The sequence below is a fragment of the Pteronotus mesoamericanus genome, unplaced genomic scaffold, assembly GCF_021234165.1.
Source record: "Pteronotus mesoamericanus isolate MK-2021 breed Mesoamerican mustached bat unplaced genomic scaffold, CSHL_Meso_final contig_50, whole genome shotgun sequence".
Lineage (NCBI taxonomy): Eukaryota > Metazoa > Chordata > Mammalia > Chiroptera > Mormoopidae > Pteronotus > Pteronotus mesoamericanus.
The window spans coordinates 29228388-29250243 of record NW_026555186.1 but is presented as its reverse complement, the minus strand read 5'-3'; the positions used below and the strand labels follow the sequence as shown (position 1 = coordinate 29250243).

At 41.3% G+C, this 21856-nt stretch overlaps 1 protein-coding gene across 1 annotated transcript in view; it reads right to left on the bottom strand.

Annotated features, from left to right (window-relative positions):
* Positions 1-21856, bottom strand: part of PDE8B (phosphodiesterase 8B) — a 185992-nt gene that overhangs the window by 73197 nt on the left and 90939 nt on the right. The window contains exons 2-6 of the mRNA XM_054578511.1: positions 21661-21720; positions 11331-11521; positions 7541-7600; positions 5173-5230; positions 1029-1117 (exon numbers count right to left, since the gene is read on the bottom strand). Of these exons, the coding sequence (XP_054434486.1) occupies positions 1029-1117; positions 5173-5230; positions 7541-7600; positions 11331-11521; positions 21661-21720 (458 nt within the window). The remainder of the gene's footprint in view (positions 1-1028; positions 1118-5172; positions 5231-7540; positions 7601-11330; positions 11522-21660; positions 21721-21856) is intronic.

The following is a 21856-nucleotide window of genomic DNA, read 5'->3' as shown; positions in this document are numbered from 1 at the left end:
ACCTCCTTGGCCATGGTGCACCCCAGAAGAATGGCCTTTGTGAGATCATGCTGATCCAGTGCACTTCTACAGGACTGAGAATGGCAGAGAAAAATTAGTTTTAAAAACAGTTTAGTCCCCTCTGAATACAAATGAAGTAAGCAAGATAAGAAGTATTAATCACTATGGTGAGATGCTATTGTATTTTTTTTGCTGAGCCTGAGACCATCCTGACCTGTAGTTGGCCTGAGAGAGAAGCCAGGCCAGGAGCCCTCCAACACCCTACGGCCTGGGGCCTCTGCGGACTGGCCTCCCAGGGGCCCTAAATTGGGTAGAGCCTCCTCTGTCCCTTCCTCTTTCTCTGCCTGACGGGGGCCAAGTTGAAAAAGTCAGGGTCCTGAGAGTGTGCTGGAGCGGAGCCTGAGCCACACCAAGTGTGACCCCGGGCCCCAACATTCCAAGATGTCCCAGAAGCAGAACACCTACCACCCAGAGTTCTGGCCATTCAGACAGCTCCACCCCAGACACAGCAGCCTGCTTTTAAAGGGCTCTATACCTCCTTAGAGACCTAAAATCAGTTTCTTGAAGATATTTCATATGTGGGGGCCACAAACAGGCCTTGTGCAATTGCTATCATGGTTGTGCAGCAATTATTACGTTTAGTGTAATAAATATACCCATTGGTTTGCCCCTATCCATAACAACCCACGGAGGAATTTACAGATGTTGAAACTAGTAAGTAATCCTCAAAGGTTATCTTTAATCTCGATCTAATTTTACAAAAATTAAAACACTACTTTTCCTAGGATATAATTTTAAAAGTGCTGTAAATAGTGGAAAATACTGTCAAAATAAGAAATGCTTCTGCTTTATTTCATTATTACAAAGGCCTCGCAGCTTAGATTCTGCTTTTACCAGCTACCATTACTTGTTTAATGGCTTCAAAATCCCTGTGATGGAACCAGGGTGCAAAGAGCAGCCTGATGACAGACATGTGTTTCTACGGAACTGGTAACCAACCTTGTGTCCCCTCTTTATTGACTACATACCGTAATTTGAACTGTGAGCGAACTTCCCCATGTTCTATTTGAATAAGTTCATTAAAGCAAGCAATGATGCTGCTGTTCTCCATAAATCTCTGAAAAGAAAGCAAAGATAATACATAAGACATATACAATGACTTCTTCAAGAGTTAAATAAAGAAACTGAACGGTTTTTCCTACTCAAGTAACTCTGTTACATAACACAACTAGTAGATAAGAAGAAATAAAACAGTTGTCAAGGTATTTGAAATGCTTGTTTAAATGCATGAGAAACAACAGAGCAGGCAATATGGTATGCTTAACTCCCTTTATAAAAGAGGTGGGAAAAACTTCAGTTAATTACTGAAATGCCTGTGCTTTCTATTGCACTAATAAAAGGCTTCTAAAACCCAACAGTGGACATGTCTGGTGTGTGCCACACTGTGAAAGATCTCTTTCGAGGGGACAGGCCCTTCTTTGCTTCCTTCCCCATCTCCTGAGTGTCTATTCCACTCTCCTCCTCCACGTCTGTCTCTGTCACTCACACACACACGCACACTTCCACTATCCAGTGTGGATGGCTTCTCCTTGGGGAACACCCTTGGAGCTGCGACTTCCCTGTGTCCCTGGTCCCCACTATTGCAGGTGGAAGCTGAGAAGAGTGAGGGAAAGAGGGGATGTCATGAGTGTGCACAGAAAAGAAATACTTTCTCTTTTTTTTTGTAAAGTTAAACATGGTTGGGTTCATGATGAGCTTCTGGATGGGTGAAGATTATATATCAGCCTATGAATATTGTTAGCTGGTATTTCATAGTATACAAAAAATCTGTGATAAAGTAAGTGTTGAAAATGTTAGAATAAATAGATTTAGGTTGGTTTAAGACAGAAGCTTTAAAAGTCAACTTTTATTGTTTATGTCTAATTAGAGAAGTAATACACATTAATCTTAAAGTGTATAACATACAGAAAAATATAAAGAAAAACCCCAAACCACTGATAATGTCATAGGCTACAAATGTCATTAATTTTGAAAATAGATTTTTAAATAAAGGTTTATTTACTTTTAGAGAGAAGGGGAGGGAGGGAGAAAGAGAGGGAGAGAAACATTAATGTGCAAGAGATACATCAATTGGTTGCCTCTCCCTTGCCCCCAGCTGGGGTCCCGGTCCACAATACAGGCATGTGCCCTGACCAGGAATCAAACCAGTAACTTTTTGGTTTGCAGGCCAGAACTCAGTCCACTGAGCTACACTAGCCAGGGCTAAGGAATAGTTTTGTATACTTTACTTTTCTTTAAGTTTAAGAACTTCCATTGTAGTGAAAAGCAGCTTTCTATAGGTAATGGTTTCTAAACACTGGAGGACTTTGCACATAATTGGTATTTAGTAAGTATCTGGTAGACTAAAGGTAATTGAAGATTCCAGTGCTTTATCTCTTGGGGATTTTTTAAGACTGTAGTTAATAACTCCTCCCACTGAAACGATTTGGGTGAATCAAAAGCAGTGGTCTTCAAACTCCAACATGCTGAAAATCACCTGGGCCTTTGGTTAAATATTTAGATTCCTGGGCCCTAGTTCCAGAAACTTAGGCATGTTTCTTTGGTACAGGCCTTCTCAGGTCATTCAGTATCCTCATGTGCATGGGTGCTAATGTGCACTGTGCATTTTCAAGGGTGGAGGAGAAAGAGTGAAGACTTCTTCCCTGATTTCCTAAACTTATTTGACCACAGAAGTCTTTTGCAAAGGAGCACCTGATAAGAGCTTTTGGAACACTAGTGTTCCATAGATAACTTGAGAAATACCACTTTAGTGAACCCCATGTGGAGTTTGCATTTTGACTTTGCTGAGTATGAGCTGGCAAACTATTTAGTCATTCTGGGCCTGTTTCCTACTCTATAAAAATGGAGAAAATATCCAGTCTCTCATTTGTTGATGAGTATGAAGTAACCTAGAATGGAAGCCAAACAAATAAGTCTTGGCTCTCGATTTCCTCCTCAGGAAGCCTCTCCAGGGGGAAAACTGAGCAGCACGCCTAGCACATTGCGTTGCACATGGTAAGTGGTCCATGAATATTTGTTCAACTGAATAAGTACCATTTCAAATAAAAAAAGAGGGACACAAAGGTTGATATAAAAACAGCTCCAATTGCCCTTTGCTAAGATACTGGTTTCTAAAAGGCTCAGAGTAGACTGAGCATCATGCAGCTGGCCACTTACACAGAGGCTTCAAGCAGAGTTATTGTGGAATATTTCATGGCACAATTTGTTCCTGGATCCCACTTAGGGACCCAACGTCTGGAGCGTTGGCCAATTAGCTAGCAACACAGGGCAGAGTTTCAGCAGATGCTTTAATACAATCAAAACAACTCAGAGATGGGAAACAATTGCACGGAAGGCAGAATTGCTGGCATATTTGCAAGGGTGCTTGGGTAGAGAGTTGCCAAAGACAAGAGTTTGCCCAAAAAAGGAGACCAGCCACCTGAAGAGCAACCTTGGCTGATCTTGTGCCACAGTAATTCAGGAGGGAAAGCATTCGTAGGTGTAGTGTGCTTCCCTTGGGAAGAGCCCGGACTATTTGGGGGCACCCTGACCTTGCTGGCAAAAGAACTTGATCAGACCCAGCACTAAAGAACACCAGTTGTCCATGACAGGTCTCGCGTTTCATGCTCCCACCAAGGGTTTTAGTCACCATGCTGACTGCAGAAAGTAGCACCATATCCAGACAGAGGACAAAAAAACCTTCTAGAACAGCATGCACAAGTTACAAAGCATGGAAAAAGGAACAAAACTTTTCCCTCCTAAATTTTCTTAATCACATTTGCAGCCAAAGAAGGCCAGTTGCTTCCCCTAAACTTTTCTGTGAGTAGATGTGCGATCCCAGGATCACTCCAAACAACAATCTCTGCACCAGTCAGAGGCAGAGCATTGACCTGAAGGTGAAATTCCAAAAGGATGCTTGACAGCACGTACCGGGGCCCTCACGGATATCACCCGCCGTGTGTCATGGCTGCTCTCAGCATCGAGGCCCCAGGGTGAGGAGAGCCTACGTCCTTACACTCTGAGAGGCCCTGCCTCACGCGTAAAGGGTGACATTGGACTGGGTTGTGGTAGGGTGGTCAACAGTAAACAGAAGAGCTATGAAACCCGTGGATAACCTTAGGTCATTTCTCTGAAAATAATCACTGTCAGTAAAGAAGTCTCCGGCTTCTTTCCCCATTTCCCTTTTTCCATTTCAGAACTCAGAAGCATTGTTCTATGCATTCCCATCAAGATACAACATGGAAGAACAGCTTTCAGGACCAAATGCCAGCCTCCGAGGGATGCCATGACAGGCAAGGGGAAAGTTGGGTGGGTGATGCCACTAACTAGAAACAGTTATTTCTGCGACACACGAGAACCACCGAGCTACCTGAAAAGTGGACAGAGCCCTGCTGCTTCCACACGGAAGCAGAAAACAACCAAAGCGCAGGACTGCTGCTAAGGGCAATTTCTGCTCTTCTATGATCTACAACGAAAATGGGATTTCTTTTTTTAAACCAGGGATTGCAATGTACCACTACTGAAAGCACCCAAAAGAATGTTCATAGTTCACAAGGCACAAGCAATATTCTATTTTTGAAGGAAAAGAATGCATAACATCATTTATTTGAGGTTCAGATCATTCCTATCAAAAGACCTGAGATGCCAAGCCTGCCTAGTTATTCAGTCTTTTGGTAAGCCTCCTTGAAGTAATCAATCTTCATTTTCAAGTTGAATAGCAGCTTAATTCATGTAGTCACCCTAAGAATTTATGATTGAAACCAGGAGTTCACAGGATGCTGTGCCATCCCCCGATGAACATGAACGAGTCCTGGGCGCTGACTCAGTGGACATATATAACCACATGCACAGACTGGATCTAACTGACTGAACTGATTTAAGTGAGATAACTTTGGGACTACAACATTTTGACCTGATATAATAAGATGTGTTTTATGTCATTTTGAAGTTATGAGAGAGAAAGGAAAAGCAGCAGTTGCTCATTACCATCCCCTGAGAACAGTTCTTTCCTTCACAGTCCTGGGGCTTAGCATCCTTAAGTGCTTATCCATGGATATTGGCCTTTGCTGTTATGGAAGAGTTAAGGATAAAACGCCTCCACCTGAAGGAGGTGCTGGTTCATCGTCTACGTACCCTGTTGAAGCCTGCATGAAGAAGGGGGAGGACTGAGGCCTCTTCACGGTCACCCAATCTGCAGCAAAGCAGAAAATGTGGTCACTCAGCAGATACAAACCAGGATTCCTCACACTGAAACACGGAGAGAGAGCAATGAGGCAAACGTGGCCCTGGCCCTTGGACTGGCTTCCTGGCCAGCACGTGCCCACCGGGTACACCTGCCCTCAAGGACCCAGGCTCCCACATCTAACTTCCAGATGCAAAAAAAGGGACAAAACAGTAAAGAGAAAACTCCGGCAGCATGCCCGAAAGCATTGCCGCACTGTGTGTGAGTAGCTCTCTCCAACTCGAGGCTGCCCTCTGGAGCTGGGGCAAGGGTATGGCAGCAGCCCCATAAAGGGACAAGGTAGGTGCAGTGCTCATCCTAGAGACAGCTGCCCTCTCTGCTGTCCCTGAACCTCCTCAAAGCACAACTCCCACCCACCCCCACCCCCAGACCTAGCCAGGTCCAACTTTCAACGCGAGGAAGACGACAGGCACTATAAGCTGTTACAGCCAATAGCCAAATGGGAAAAATGTCCATCACCAATGCCAAGTTAGAAAGGAATAAGAGAAAACAAAAATTGATCATCGTCACTCATTTCACGGGAAGGTTTCCTATACTGAGCCTACAGTTGGGTCTCAAAACTCAGTTTGAGTACAAGGTGGGGGTGTGGGTTGGCTTGTCATGAAGATATGCTGGGCTGACACCATTATGAGAGAGAAAAGGTTTCCTGGAGACAGAAAGTAACATGCTATATATACCTTGGAAAACAGGGAAGAAAAAACAGAATAGAGGGGATTGAATGGAGGAGCAGATGGAAAACACAGAGAAATCCCAGGGCTTATTTGTGGCATTGCTTGTGCAGGGAAAAGCTTTCCTTCCCTAACTCCCTTTCTCCTCGGGAACCCAAGGTTCTAGCTTTGCTAACTGATAAATCAGGATGGGCACAAAATGGCTTCTAAAGGTATTAATAATGTTCTATTCATTATTAATGTTCTATTTCATAAGCTGAGTGGCACAAACTCCGCATTCATTTTTATTATTACTCTCTCCATATATGAAATGTTTTATTAAACCATAGGGAAAAAAGGTAAAAAAATAATAAGAAGCCACAGCAAACCATAACTTGTCAAGGACAAGTACACATTTTTGCTATACGAGTAGGAAATAAAAAGAGTGCTTTGTTCCTGGGCCCATGGAATAAGCCAGCCTTGGGGAACATGTTGTGTGGCCTGGTATGCTTCTGGTGTCCGTGTCCAGGGTCCCCGAGTCCCCAGAAGACAGAGCAGAAGCCAGGGGGCTGAAGAAGGATGACTGCACATCTCAGCTTCCCTCACTCATTCCCCTTGAGGTCCCACCTCCCACCAGGAGGGAACTAATGGGGACAGTTTCTCCACTTCCCTTGCCCCACAGCCCACGGCAGGTATCAAAGTGAAGACTCCTAACATAAGACTCAAGCAGAATCACGTAAGAAGTCTTTGGTTAGACCCAAACTTTGAAGCCAGGATTGCCCACCGCGCCCATAAGGTCTAGATGGAGTATCTCAGCTCTCCCCTGCCTTGGGCTTGCTGGCCTGTCAGCTCCTTCCTTGCAGAATCTGTGCCATTTGCCACAATGGGACCAAGTCTTGTAGAGCCTAGACTCTAATTAAGGTCTTATTCTCTCCAAAGCTAATGACTGTCATTTGATACTTGCAAAGATCCCAACCATTGTAGTTTATACAGACAACTTTTTTTCTTCTAGCTTTTCCATTCCAAGTGCTGGCCATTTCAGACACTAAACCCAGCAGAGCAGTTTCACATCCCACAGTCTGGATCCTACAGCTTAATCCCTCTTTCCTGCCTTCCAACGCTGGCATGCAACCTAGCCCTGCTTCTAGCCACATAACTGTCCCCCACTATAAACTGCACATCCCTTCTCTTGCAGTGAACTTATAAATGTGCCTCTTTGTTCTCATGCTACCATTTGTTTCCTCTTAAGTGAAAAACAAGCTTTCTCCCATCTCTTTCTTTTCCCTCCCATCTCTTTTCTTTCAAGAAAAAAGATAAGCTGCAATCACGTCCTCTGCAGATCTCCTCCTCCGCAGACTTTCTATTCATTTCTAGCATATAATGAAGCAACCACTTTTTCCTGAGGTGTATGAATATGTGGTAGCAGCAATTAAATATGATAGAGAGAAAACTTACAAAACAAAGAAAACCCCCCAAAGCAAGATCTAAGTAAGGTTGGGGCCACCCGGCTGAGGACATGCCCAATGTTTCACCAGCTCCAAAACTGGATCCGTCAGACAAATGTCTCAGAAAGGACAGGACTATTTCCAGCAGGGGTGGGAGGTGAGCTTACGCTTGTGAAACCACCGCGAGGATCACCGTGTGCTCCGAGGGATTTGTGGCCCGGATCGACCTGTAATGAGAAGGTGCCAAGTCAAACCAGGCGACCTGGACTTTGCTACATTAAACCAATATGAAACTACTTCACACCGACAATAGCACAAAATCCAACCTTCCTCTACAGAATAAGTCTGCTGTACAGCACCACTAATGCTGTACACCTGAATCTAACATAATATGGAACGTGAACTGTAATTGAGAAATGTTACAAAATTGTAACAAATGTACCATGTGAATGCAAGATGTTAATAAGAAGGGGAACTGGAAAGTAGGGTTATATGGGAATGGTGGGAACACTCTGTACTCTCTGCACAGTTTTTTCTGTAAGCCCCAAACTTCTCTAATAGACACAGTCTATTAAACTAAAAATAAAAAAAATTAAAAATAGAGGAAAAAATCTGAAAACACATAGAAGACAACAAAGAAAGATGCCCTTATGGGTTAGGACAATCTCTTTGTGTTACTTTAAAAAAAGGAATTTTTTAAACTCCCAGGCAATTATCCAATAAGTCAGATCTGCCAATTTTCCACTTCAAAACCCAGCAAATCCCACTTAAATTCCATGTTTTCTGATTGAAATTCCACTCTGCAAAAACAATTGGCATATGTCCTACAATTCTCTAGTTATCAGTTTGTACTTGGGGAGGTAATTGGGTTGGATCTTTTCTTTTCTTTTAAAATAGTAGATAGTTCAAATAGTTGACCAACCTTATAATAAACATGAAAGCACTCGCCTGTAACTGGATATACACATGCAGGTTAAAGCATATTAAATAGTACACAGAGCCACCCCAGCTTTCCATTGTCCTGTTGCTTGTCCTTAAATACTTTAAACAACTGGGTCATCAGCTGGGGCTGAGAAATGTTGCAATATGGCAACTGTCATCACTGTGACCACCGGTATACAGTTGGGTTATTCCCTAGGAATTTAACAGGGTTACAAGATGTAAGGATGTAGAATTTGGAGGTCAATGAGTCTTCTCAGAAAATGTGCTATGAATGCTACAGCTCAGATTCTGCATTATTCTGGTCAGGGATCATGAAATGGATGGATTTTAATAAAATGCCATATACTCAAATCTGAGTACAAATAAGCATGCTTGTTCTGACCCCTTTCCTGGGCCTGGCCTCTGCTGATGTTGAGACGGCTTGAAAGAGAACCACCGTCTTTAAGAAAAGAGGGCTCAGAGTTGCTCCTGAACAGTTTGTAAAGCAACATACATTTATTTTTCTTTCTAGCTACTGGGATTTCAGACCCCCTCCATTTTAATATGTTTGTACTACCGTGTCCCCAGGGACAGCCAGCTCATATTGCTTCATCCTCTTCCACTCCAGTTTCCCGACCTTTCTCAAAAAATGTACCTTCCCCATTTCCTATTCCTTGAGACCTCACTGTGCGTGGATGGAAGGCTTGAGAACATGACCAGCTGCTGTATCCCTGGGAAGTGAAGGTTTCCCTCGTGGATGGATGGCAGGGGAATGATGAGTGCCTTGGCAGCAACGCCTTAACTCACAGTGAGGCAGGAGGAATTACTCAGTAGCCCTCCAACGTGCGCACAGACTACTTTCCAATCATCACGGAGAACAGGGCTTGGTAAAGTGAAGCTACACGCATTTTCTACTTCATAGCCTATTGAATTCTCAGCAGAGATACCAATTAGCACAAAATGAAAAAAATGCACAGGGTATCAGAGGTGGGCTCTAACCTCTAAGGAAACACTAAGCACTTCTCACCTTCATTCAGCCTCTTCCTCCCCAGTAAGATGTCAAGAGGACACTTCTGGGCTACATTCAAAGGGGAGGGCCTTAGGCAAGAGGCTCAAACACTGTTATGAATGAAACTGGGTTGGAGCACACACTGGCTTAACTTCTTTTGAGATCGGCTTCCTTTTTGGGGGTTGCTTTCTGCTGCTTACCTATTCTCCCTCATTCCCCCAAAGGAACTGGTGTGGTCAGAGTGACCTGGACCTCTTCCTGGTTAAGAGGACTAAGGGGGTCCTGGGGACAGACAGGGCAGGCATCCAAAGAAGTATGATAAGCTACGATCCAGTCTAGCTCAAAAGCCAGGGATCTTGGACCACAGATGACAGTAAAGAATGCACATTTGCTGGGAACACATCCTGGCAGTTAAGCATTCGGGAATCAGACCATCCTCAACAGTACAGGAACAATTGGGAAGTGCGCCAGGAGATAGGTACCTGGCTTCTGAACTGCACACATCCCCCATTGTTTCTCTGTGCCACTAAGACAGAGGTATGCTTATTAGGAAACAAAACTCCATTTCTTTACATTCACATTAGATTGTAAAGGTTATCTGCTAAAATGAGTCTTTGCCTGAATTAAAAGATTTCTCCCTATTAATTTCTTCTTTTTATATCTGAAGCTTGTTTTAAATCATTCTATATAGGCACAAAGGACTGGTATTTCTACCACAAAATCATATAATTAAAGTCAGTCAACACCAAGAAGCCCTGACTGGTGTGGCTCAGCAAACTGAGTGCCAGTCTCTGAACCAAAGGGTGGCTAGTTCAGTTCCCAGTCAGGGTACATGTCTGGGTTGTGGGTCTGGTCCCCAGTGGGGGTGGACGTGTGAGAGGTAAGCACACACTGATGTTTCTCTCCCTTTCCTTCTCCTTCCCTTCCTCTCTCTCAAAAAATAAATAAATGAAATCTTATTTTTTAAAGAGACCAAGAAAAGGTAGTAATAAAGGATCCAATTCTACTCTGAAATCATTTGAAAAGGAAAAATATTTTTAACTACTAAAAATATTTTCCAAATATTTTATGATATATTTTATTCATTAATACACATAAAAAAATAGGCACACATTCCTATGCAGAAAGATAAAATTACTTGAGACCAGTTAGACATTGTAAAGTAAGTTCCTTAAAAAGAACTAATCTCTGGGAAACTGAAAACTGGGAAAGAATAGCAAAATGACACCTGCCCTGAGAAACTCCTCTTAATCCCCTCATTTCTTGTCAGGGTACCAAGGCTCTCAGAAGCCGTACCCCTACCTTTCATTTCATTTAATACTTGCAAGAAAACTCCAGCTCCATATGTAATTGGAGTTTGGCCTAGCCTAGCATTTAATTAGTGACTTCTTCCTGTTTAGCTTCAAAGCATTTCACTTCTGCTAAATGGATCAGTTCATCCAGAGCTAACTCTTAGGACTGAACTTATTTATGAACAGGCATGTGGTTCCTCCCCAGAGCGCAAGTGTTTCTGTAAACAAGTCAGGGTGGGGGTTGGGGGGAGGGCTTGGATCCCTGGAAGATTTTCTGCTGCTGCAAAGTGGCTGCCTAGCTCCATGGCTGCTGTAGGATCCACCCATCTGTGTCAGGCAGGGAAAAATGTATATTTCACACATTTCTGATGCTCATTTTGGGAAAGAATAATTAAGATTAAAGTATCTGGTTTCCATCCAAACCATATCTGTATAATAAGAACTGTATGAATTTTAATGCTTTTTTGTGAAATATGAGCAATACTAAGGGGGAAAAAAATCCTGAAGTTTTCAGTGGTGCCTGCTCACACCTCTAAATTCAAATGTGGAAAAATAGAAGAGGTGAGATAAATTTATAGGAGCTACAGCTTTCATCACGGAAATCTGAATATACTGCTTAGGTACATCAATGCATATTTTAGAAATATTTGGGATGGAGCTAAAGACGTCTACAAATGAACTTCATTTTAGGCTGTTAAGTGGCCATTATTAAACATATTAAGTTGAGGAAGGTACCTGCACACAGCTTCTGCATCAAAGTTTCGAGTTTGTCTGTGATCGATTACAATAATTTCGTGATGTTTATCGAGAAAGCATTCAAGGGCGGACTCCGGCGTCCGGGCGATATTGCACCGATAACCAGCTCTGTCACAGGCCCACCAGAATCCATCACTCTGACTATCCTCCTTGGCGAAGATCAGCAAAACCTGTAACACAGGAAACAGCATCTTTGACAGAAATCATTGCCCTTAGAGACTGTATTAGAAACAGGCCTATGGGACACCGATGAAAAAGGCAGCCTCTGGAGGGAAGCTACCTGGGTTCAAATCCCAGCTCTTCTAACTGGTTCCAGTGTGTCTTTGAACAAAGCATTTCCTCCCTTTGGCCTACAGTGTCTTTACTGTCCAGCATGACAAAGCGGTGCCACACAGGCTAGTTGAGGGACTTGAATGAACATACAATAGGTGCTCGACCACTCTGGTGGAGGTGGCGATTTTTAAAAAAAATTTCCCAAGTGACTCTGCTTTTAAATAGATTAAGCAGTGAAATTATTAGCTGGATAATTAACACAGGTTAGACCATGGCTCACATGTACACCTGTTTGGCTCTAGTGCAGGTGGCGTTTGCCTCACGGTACCTGGAGGCCATCTACCTCTCTGAACTTGCCACTTGAATCCATGTAAAGATACAGGAAAGGAAGGGAACTCAAAACAACTTCAAAAACTAATTCTTACACTCAACTCTTGTCAGAATCTGGAATGAAAAGTCATGAAATGTGAAGCTGCTGGAGCCAAACTGAGCGCAGCGCCCCCACTGGAAAGAAGGGAGGAATGCTGTCCCCCACGCTCCCCTCACCATCATGGGCTCTGGGGCGCAGACTCTCTGGCGGCCAGAAAGCAGAAGACTGCCTCGCCATCACCTGAACTTGTTCATTTATTTATTTGTTTAGGTCTATCTTCTCCACTAGAACTGAGCTGTGGGACCTACCGGCCTCCTTCCCTGCTATACCTCTGAGCCTGGCACTGGGCTGGCACTTACTACTAGCTGCTCAGGAAATAACTGATGAGTGGAAGGATGACTACTCATAGGGGTTTCCGCAAAATTCAAGAGGCATTTACTATTAATAGGAATAAGACTACATCACAGCAACAGATCCAATAAGAAACGCAATAATAATCTCATGATATTGAGAAAGCATTTAATATTTTTCACGGTTGACTTCTGGCTTAAACAATGAGTAACAGAAGGGTAGTTCCTCAACATGAAGAGAATTTAAGCCAATAGCCAATGTCATTCTTCATGATAAAATGTTAAATATGTTTCATTTAAAATCAGAGACAAGGAAAGCTGCCCAACTATTGTAACTACATCTTAAAGTGTTTTTTAATTGAAAATTGGCAATATATTAAAAAAATAGAAGCAATAGTATAAAAAACCTCATGTACTCATTAAGCTTCAACAATAACTAACTCCTGGCCAATCTGGTTTCATCTCCATCCCTAACCACTTTCCCAACTCTTGTATTACTTTTGCAAATCTAGAATATCACATCATTTCATCCATATGCATCTGTTAAAGATATTCTTTAAAAAAAAAAAAAGGGCAATACTATTTCATACCTCAACCTCTTCGGTAATTCCTTAACATGATTAAATATCTGACTCTATCAGAAATGTCATTTGTTTTACACTGAATTATTTCCTGTTTTCTCAAAGCCATGTTCCAGAAAAATCATACTTCTCAGCATGATTTTGACATTTTCTTCTTAGTATGTGGCTTGAAATCACAAGCCAGTAACACATGAGGCAGCCTCACTCATGAAGGGCCCTCTCTGGGCAAAAGTCAGTCACTCCTCAGTCCAGGGTGTTCCTAAAAATTTCAGCCACAGAGCTACTTCTGGGAAGAAATGGGAGGTGACTCTTCCTGGAGCAGTGAAGGGCAGAGTCTTGCAGATTTGGATAGTGAAAAGAAGCCCTTCAAATGAAATTATTAACAATGGAGCTACAATGAACAAAATCAGGTAGAATAAATTGCTCTCTGGGAGAAGTCAATAGCCCTTTACTCATATAGCTGTTCTATTAACACTAGAAACTTGCCATGCAGAGCCTAAAAGTCAGAAAAGGTGATGAAACTTCTTGTCCCTCATCTGTCTGGCTGAATTATGGATTGCTAAACAAGAAGTTGAACACTTTTTGTGTCCTTTATACCACTATGCCTTAGTAGTTGACTAATGCAAGAAGAACACAACAGTATTCTGTTGCTGGACATCACAACGTACATTAACTTCACATATCTTATGTATCCTTAAAAGACTGGAATGTTCCACCTTCAGAAAAATAGTGTCATTTTTCATCAAATATTTCCTGAGTACCCACTCTGTGCCAGACACGGTCTTTAATTGTTTGGGGTACGCCGGTGAACAAAATGACTCCTTACAGTGCCATAGTGGAGGGCCAAACAATAAACAACAGGCATAGTAAATAAGCAGATGACAGGAAATGTTGAAAGTGGTAAGTGTTGTGTAAAAACTGTAGGGCAGGGTAAGGGGATCAGAGTGGCTTGTTGGTGGCGGTGTTAAGTAGGGTGGTTAGGGTAGGTTTCACGGGAAAAGTGCCATACAAGCAAATGTCTGAAGGAATAGAAAAGTAGGCCAAGTTGATATCGGAAGAAAAGAATTCCAAGCTGAGGAATTAGTTCCATCGGCTCCCACAGTGAGACACACGCCTGCTGTGTTCAAGGAACTGCCCGGAAGCCAGCGTGACAGAGGGGAGGGTGAGAGGCTGAGAAAAAGAGTCAAGTTCACAGCAGAGGGCGAGGTCATGGTACAGCCTTACAGGTCATTTTAGGAACAGAGACTGAATTTCACACGGAAACTTACAGAACTGATTGAAAGTGTGGAGTTGTCTTTACCATGCCTTGATATTTGCTGTATTTCTGATGCTTCGATGTCCAGAACCTGCCTGATCCTGAAGAGATAGCAAACAACTTGGAAATGCACAGTTAATGTGCAAACCAATCCAGAACCGTACCCTACCACCTCATCGATCACGCTCCAACACTCAGGCCCACTATCCACCTGCCCTATCATTCCAGGGCAAGGTACCAGACAGCTCGCGACCACCCCTAGGCCCCAGATCCCCTGAAATGACCCAAACCAGCCAAACCAACTTACGCTGCCTCACGCATTCCTTACCACAGAAAGCACAATAAAGGCCCTTGCCCACATTTCCCCCTTGCACTCTCTGTCTCCTGACCAACCCTAGTGTTTTCTGCTGTGGTCCTGCTTGCCCTGGCATGTCCCCTCCTCTTGGGAGCTGTAACAAACTGTCTTTTCAATGACACCTGTTGATCTGTTGGCCTCATCCTTCCTGAAGTGATCATAAAACCTACATTTTGAAACAGGAATATTCATACGATAAAAGCACTCACTAGAGAATTTCTTTGGGTACGGTTTAAAATTCTTTCCATGTATAAAATATTCAGAAAGATGACTTTTCCATAAGTCAACTCCTAAGCAAAATGAAAACCTTTTCTATGCCTCAGTGAATTATAGACTCCTAAGTTTGGAGCAGCTTCCAACATTTTATCCTCTGTACTTCCAATGCCATAAAACATCTTCAGAGTTCCTTGAATGAATGTGCAGGGGGTTTTTTTGCTGGCATCACTTCCTCTGTGATATTTCACCCTTTTTGTCACAGCCACTTTCCTCATTTATTTCAATAAACTTGCACTGACTAACATCCTCTGGCAACCTGTCTAGACTCTCCCAAAGGCGGCAGTGTCCACATGCCCATGGTGGGCTATTTCTCTTCCAATCCCATTTACATTGAATTCAAATTTCACTCCTTCCATGATCACTTTTTACTTCTGTGCTGCACTTTCACGTTTGTTGGCCAATTCCCTCTGCCAGTGATCGATTTGTGTGTAATGTCATGGGTGCGTAATGTCAAGGAGAGACATGGCGGCAGCACTACTCACTCCTGTCTGGGCTTGACCTGAGGAGCGGCCAGGCAGAGACCAATCACGGAGATGCTGGAAAAGGTGATGGGACTGGTCCCTGATCATGCTGCACAACTGTTATTTACACAGTGGTTTGGGGGCTGAAGAGCTAGCAGTAAAGTCCCTACTTTATACAATTACTCTTTGATAGCGAAATCAGAATGAAACTTTCCTCTGGTGAAGGTTAATTATGAAAAAGATGAAGACAAAACTAGCTTTCCCTTAATCTAAAGATAACAATACAAGTGTTCATTACTATTAGTGTTCTTTAGATAAGGGTGTGTCTTACACATCTCCAAATGGATTACAAATATCAACTATTAAACATCCCATTTTCAGAATACTAGGTTGGGCTTTAAACAAAACTGGGTAACAAGGAGCTTCCAGAATAGACCACATGTACAGATCATGTAAGTTGTATCCACATAATACTAAAGAATTGACCAATTTGATCAGGGAAGGGGTCAATTCTGTTGGAAAAAAAGTAGCTTAGAAGTTTTCCTGAAGTGTCCCAAGGAAAGTGATGTTATTAACAGGTGAAGTGTGATGAGAATTTTCTGAGGACCAACCTTTTTATATTAAAAGTGCTTTAAATATCTTATGCAATAACTCGTTAACCAGTTCTTCGGAAGTAGACATTATCTCCATTTTACAGATATGGATGCTGAGGCTTGAAATGGTTAAGAGATGTGTCCACAGCCACATAGCTGGCAAGACTTGAACGGAGGTCGGCCTGACCCAGAGCCTGTATAATCATTGTGTTAAGCAACCTCCTCTCTGATGGTTTTATTTTTACCCCCTAAAATATAGGACCAGAATTCCTGCCAGCTCTGTGGTTCCACCAAACCAGCTGGGTTAGGCAGGGGACACCACCTGGTAGCAGCAGCGAGGGCAGGCTGGAGGGGAAACGCTGACCACAGCAAGTTACTGAGTCTGAATGTCTCCATCACTCAGCCGCTCCACTAAATATGTGAAGAATAGCCCCCCATGAGGCCACATGATCTCCAACATACAAAATCTCTGCTATGTAACAGTTCCGGAAAAATCCATGTCTGTACAACATGGAAACATAAATTTTAAAGGGAAGTGCTGCCTTGCTAGGAAAAAGCTTAGGTCACAGCTGTGAGGATCTGTTTCCAAGTCCCATTGGAAAACCCAGTGAGAGGGGAGCGGGACAGCACTCTGGGCAGAGACACATCCATTCCACACACTGCGGACATTGATGCAGAAAAGGCCACTTGATTTTCAGATGTTATCACGTTGAAGTGAATGTTGTGCCTCATATTTCCCCTACAAAAATTTTATCTTCTTGCCAAGACTGGAAAACATGACTTTCACTGTGAGTCACGGCCACTCACCAGGAGAGACGTGCTCTTCCATCCCATATTGCGCTGCCCCCCAACGCTTCCACCCACTCCACTCCTGACAGGGCTCCTGCCAGCCTGCATGGGGTGGGCAGAGCCCCACGCCACTGCCTGTCCTCACAGGGGAGCAAATCTCCCCTGGTGAACTCAGAAACAGCATCCTGACACGTTCTTATCAAGTTCCTCCCAAGCCCTAAGGGCTCTGGTTGATGTAGCTAATTAACATTTTTGGGATTCCAGTGAAGTAACAGAATAGATATTTTTCTCCAAGAGAGCAAAAAAACAAAAACAAAGGCACTAGGACATAGTATGATTTTTTTTAAAAAATTGCCGTGTCACTGGAAGAGCACAAAAACACTTGACTAGATATCATTGCCCCTAAAATTAGACCATACAAATAATGAAACTGACTGACCAGACCCCTCTGGGTTGTTAGGGAGCATCATGAGGCCTCTCTGCCTCCCTCCAGCACCCAGCGTGGAGCCTTGAACATGTAGGTACTAAATAGATTCTTATTGAATAGATCAATGAGTGAAACTCTGCATTTGAATGAGACGAAGAAGTAAAGGTACCCTCAGTTCTAAGCTTCTTATCTTTCAATTATCCTGTCCCTCACTCAGAGAAAAACTGTTGACCACTTGGACCTGCTGTTATTCGGGACCCAATTCACATGACTAGAGCCGGGCAGGGTTCACAGCAGCAGTGGAAATACTCAAGCTCTCGCACTGGGTGATGGGCCCGTGCCATTCATTTTACTATTATATTTTATAGCTGATGAGTACAAGTTAGAAAATATTTTGTATGTTTAAGCATATCTAATAAATCCAAAATTATTACTGTTTTTCGGTGATGGGGAATGGAGCTCTTAAGAAATATTTAAATCCTGCCGAGGACCAGATCATGTTTGAGATGACAGGAAAAAGTATACTTGAGATTTTGTTATAAAATTTGATTGCTAAGCATACATATTAAAAAATAAGGGTAACCACTAAAAAAAAAAAAGCACAATTACTATCTTCTAAAACAGAAAGTAAAAAATAATTCTGAAAACTCAACTTGACAAAAAAGCAGAAATAAGAAAAAGGGTAATAAAACAGAAATTACAAAATAAGACTAATTGTATCAGTAATCACATTCAATGTAACTGGACTGAGCTCCCTTATCAAAAGATAGACTATCAGAGTAGGTTTTAGAAAAACAGAACTATGTGGTGCTTGTAAGAGGCATACTTAATATAAAGTTATAAAGAAAGATAAAAATGAAAAGACAGAAAATGATATACCGAAAGTATGTTAACCAAAGAAAGCTGATCTGGCAATATTACCAAGTAAACAGAATTTAAGGCAAAAGTTTCAAGAGGGACACTCCATAATAAAAGGGACAGTCACCAAGAATATATCTAATCAAGAATACAAATTAACACTAGGGATTCAAAATGTCAGCAAGTATTAACAGATATTGGCATATCTACTGCCATAAAAACTAATAGATCACACAGCCAAAAATTAAGATAAAGGTGGTTTGAATAGTATAACTAAAAATTAAATTAATTCAGAACCCTGAATATAGAACCCTGTATTCAACAAAGAGAGATACATATTTTATAAAAGCTTTTTGTGGAATATTAACTTCAAAACCATTTCCATGATTAGCCACCAAACAAGTTGCAACAAATATTAAAGAATCAATAACAAGGGCATCAAAGCAACTCAATGGAGGAAGGAACATATGGTCATTTCAACAAGTGGAGCTGCAACCATTGGACATCAATATGGGGGGAAAATGAGCCTTGACCCATGCATTATATCATATACAAAAATGAACTTGAGATAGATTATAGATCTAAAATTAAAGCTTAAAATGTTTCTAGAAGAAAAATTATCTTCTCAGCCTGGGTAGGTAAAGATTCTTAGAACACAGAAAGCAATGACCATAAAAGAAGTTATAAATTAAACTATATCAAAATTAAGAATTTCGCTCAAAAGCCAGACTTATGAAAAAGAACAGAAGAGCCACACATTGGCAGAAAATATTCTCAAAATCTGACAAAGGACTTGTAATAATATATAAAGAGTTCCTTCAACTCAATAACTTTTAAAAAGTCAACCCAATTAGAAATAGGCAGAAGATGTAAACCAAATAGTCACAAAAGAAGATTAAAAAATAGCTAATAACCAAATTAAAAAGTGTTTGACATTAGTCATGAAAAAAATGTAAATTTTAATAACCATAAGAGAGCATTATTCAGCCACTGGATTATATAAAATTAAAAGACTTTATTTACATCAAATACAACCAAGGATTTGGAGTCCCAGGACTCTTGTATTGCTTGCAGGAGTATAAAATGATACAACCACTTTGAGAAAGGATCTGGGAATACATTACCTTATAAAACTAAACACACCATTATTTTGGAGGTCATTGCAAGACCATTAGGCAACTAAAATAAAAGGCCCTCAGATTAGAAAGGAGTAAGTAATGACATGATCTTATATGTAGAAAATTCTAAGGAATCTACAAAAAACTTAAGAGCTATTAAGAGTTCAGCAAGGTTGCAGAATACATGATCAATATACAAAAAAATGGTACTTCTATACACTAACAATGAATAACCCCAAAAATGAAATTAAGAAAACAATTCCATTTGCCATAGTATCAAAAAGAATAAAATATTTCAGGAATAAATTTAACAAAAATATGAAAGACGTACACTGAAAGCTATTAAACATTGTTGGAAGAAGTTAAATAAAATCTACATAAATAGAAAGACATCTATGTTAATGGATTTAGACAAAATTGTTAACATGGTAATAATCCCAAAATTGATGTACAGATTTACTGCAATTTCTATCAAAATTTCAACTGGTCCTCTCTACTCCAAAATTAACTGGTCCTAAAATTCTTATGAAGATGAAAAGGACAAAGATAGCCAAAACAATATTGAAAAATAAGGAGAAATATAGGGGACTCACATTTCAAAGCTATACTAATCAAGACAACATGGTACTGGCATATGACAGACATATCAATGGAATACAATTGAGAATCCAGATATGAACCTTCATAATTATGATCAGTTGAATTTTGACAAATGTGCCAAAACTACAGGAAAGGAATACTTGAAATATTCAAAATATTCAAAATTTCAAAATATTCAAAAGCTGCTGGGACAACTAGATATCCACATGCAAAAAAATAAAGCTCCACATCATGCCAAACATAAAGCCTAACCCAAAATGGACCATATAACTAAAACTTTCAAACTCTTAGAACAAAGGAATCTATGACCTTAGATTAGGCAATGATTCTTATATATGAAATCAAACAATGTTAACTAAAGAAAAATTCCAGAATGATGCATACAGCTTGTTACCTTTCAAATAAAGCTTAAAAATATTCAAAACAAAATATTATGAATTGATGCATACATATGTGGAATAAATATATGAATACCTATCACAACCAACTTCTGAATAAAGGTTACTTTTAGGAAGGCAAAGGAATAAATAAGGGCTTAAACAGCATCTGTAATCTTCTGTTTCTAAAAAAAAAATCAGACAATTAGAGTATACCGTTAATATTGGATAAATGTGCATATGGGCACACACATGTACCTTTATGAATATTTGAAATACTTTACAAATTGATGAATTACATTTTTAAAAGAATGACACTTCCTTATCATGAGCATGCACTGCCAGTAAGCACAGGGCAAAAATGAAAGTAAATTAAACTAACAGATCTAAAAAACTGTACTAATTAATCCCAAGAAATATTCTGGAAGTTGTTTTGAGGATAAATACTGTTATTAGATCCTTTGTCACTGCCTTTATTTAAAATGGACCACAGAGCATGTGTGTCCAGAATGATTACTGGAATTTTCCACTCATTTGTATTTTATACAGATAGTTGTGGCTTATGTTTATTTTAGTAATTTCTTTCTCTCTCTCTGTTCCTAAGTTTGTTTTCATCAAATTTTTCCCAAGCTTAAATCTCTTCCTTTTGTTTTTCTTCTCCTTTCCCAAGATTTGCATTTCCTTTTCCAAGCAACGGTAAAACATTATTTTCTTTTCCATTTGCTCATAAATCAAACAGTACATTTCCTTGGTTGGTTTTCACTTTCATCTACATGTTGGCTGATTTGTTTACATCTCTGCTGCATCTTCACTTTTCCCAGGTGCAGGACAAGCTTCCAGGCGCTAACAAGCTACAGTTTTCATGAGGAGGAGGTTCACTGATTAAGGCCTTCCAGGATGATGTATATGCAGAAGGGGATTTAATAATTATCTAAGAGGGTACAAAGCCCTTTCATAGATGTTTCTCTGAAGGAGCCATAGGGAGCTGGAGGGAGAACACACTTGCTGTTGCGTCAGCGTTATAGAGCCCAGAAGGCTGCTTGGCGTAAGCCACACAGGACAAGGAAGAGAAGCCTTTTGTCATTTTCTCTTCCCAGCCAACAACAGCAGTTACCATTTACTGACTACCTTCCACAGCCCCGCAGTCTCCAAGGCACTCAATGCTACTCCGTTTAATTCATAATTCCCTATGGGAGGGGCATTATCATCTCCATTTACACACAGGGCACTGGGTGGGGAAGTAGAGCAATACATGCAAGGTCACACAGCTGGTTAAAGGTAGAGCCAATGTTCACTCCCAGCTGTGGCTCATGGCAAAGCCCTGCCCTTTACCATACACGCTTCTTCCCTTTCCAGTTACAGCAGGATACGAAACAGGCTAGCCTTTTGGTGGAAGAGTTATTCTGCCTCGTAATCCATTATGCAGTTATATTTATACAATTTGATTCCTCAATATGATGTTAACAAAAGCAAGCAAGACACATATACACACACTATGTATTATGAACAGGCATGCATGTAGGGGCAAGGGTGGCTGTCTACCGCAGCACCAAAAGGGCCCCTCAGACACTGCTCAAATAACCAGGCGCTCTGGAAGCGTGGCCTTACAGCGTAAGGGAGGCGTACCTGGATGGGATCCTGCGTCAGTCTCATGGGCCCAATGCGTACCTCCGCAGGAGAAACCTGCTAAATAAAGGACAGCGCATGAGATGCTTTGAGTCTGAAACTGTAAGAAATGACAAATTCTTCCTTACAGAGGATATTACATATGCCACTCTGCAGACACTAAATAAAAGGATCCAATTTATTGATCTGGAGACAT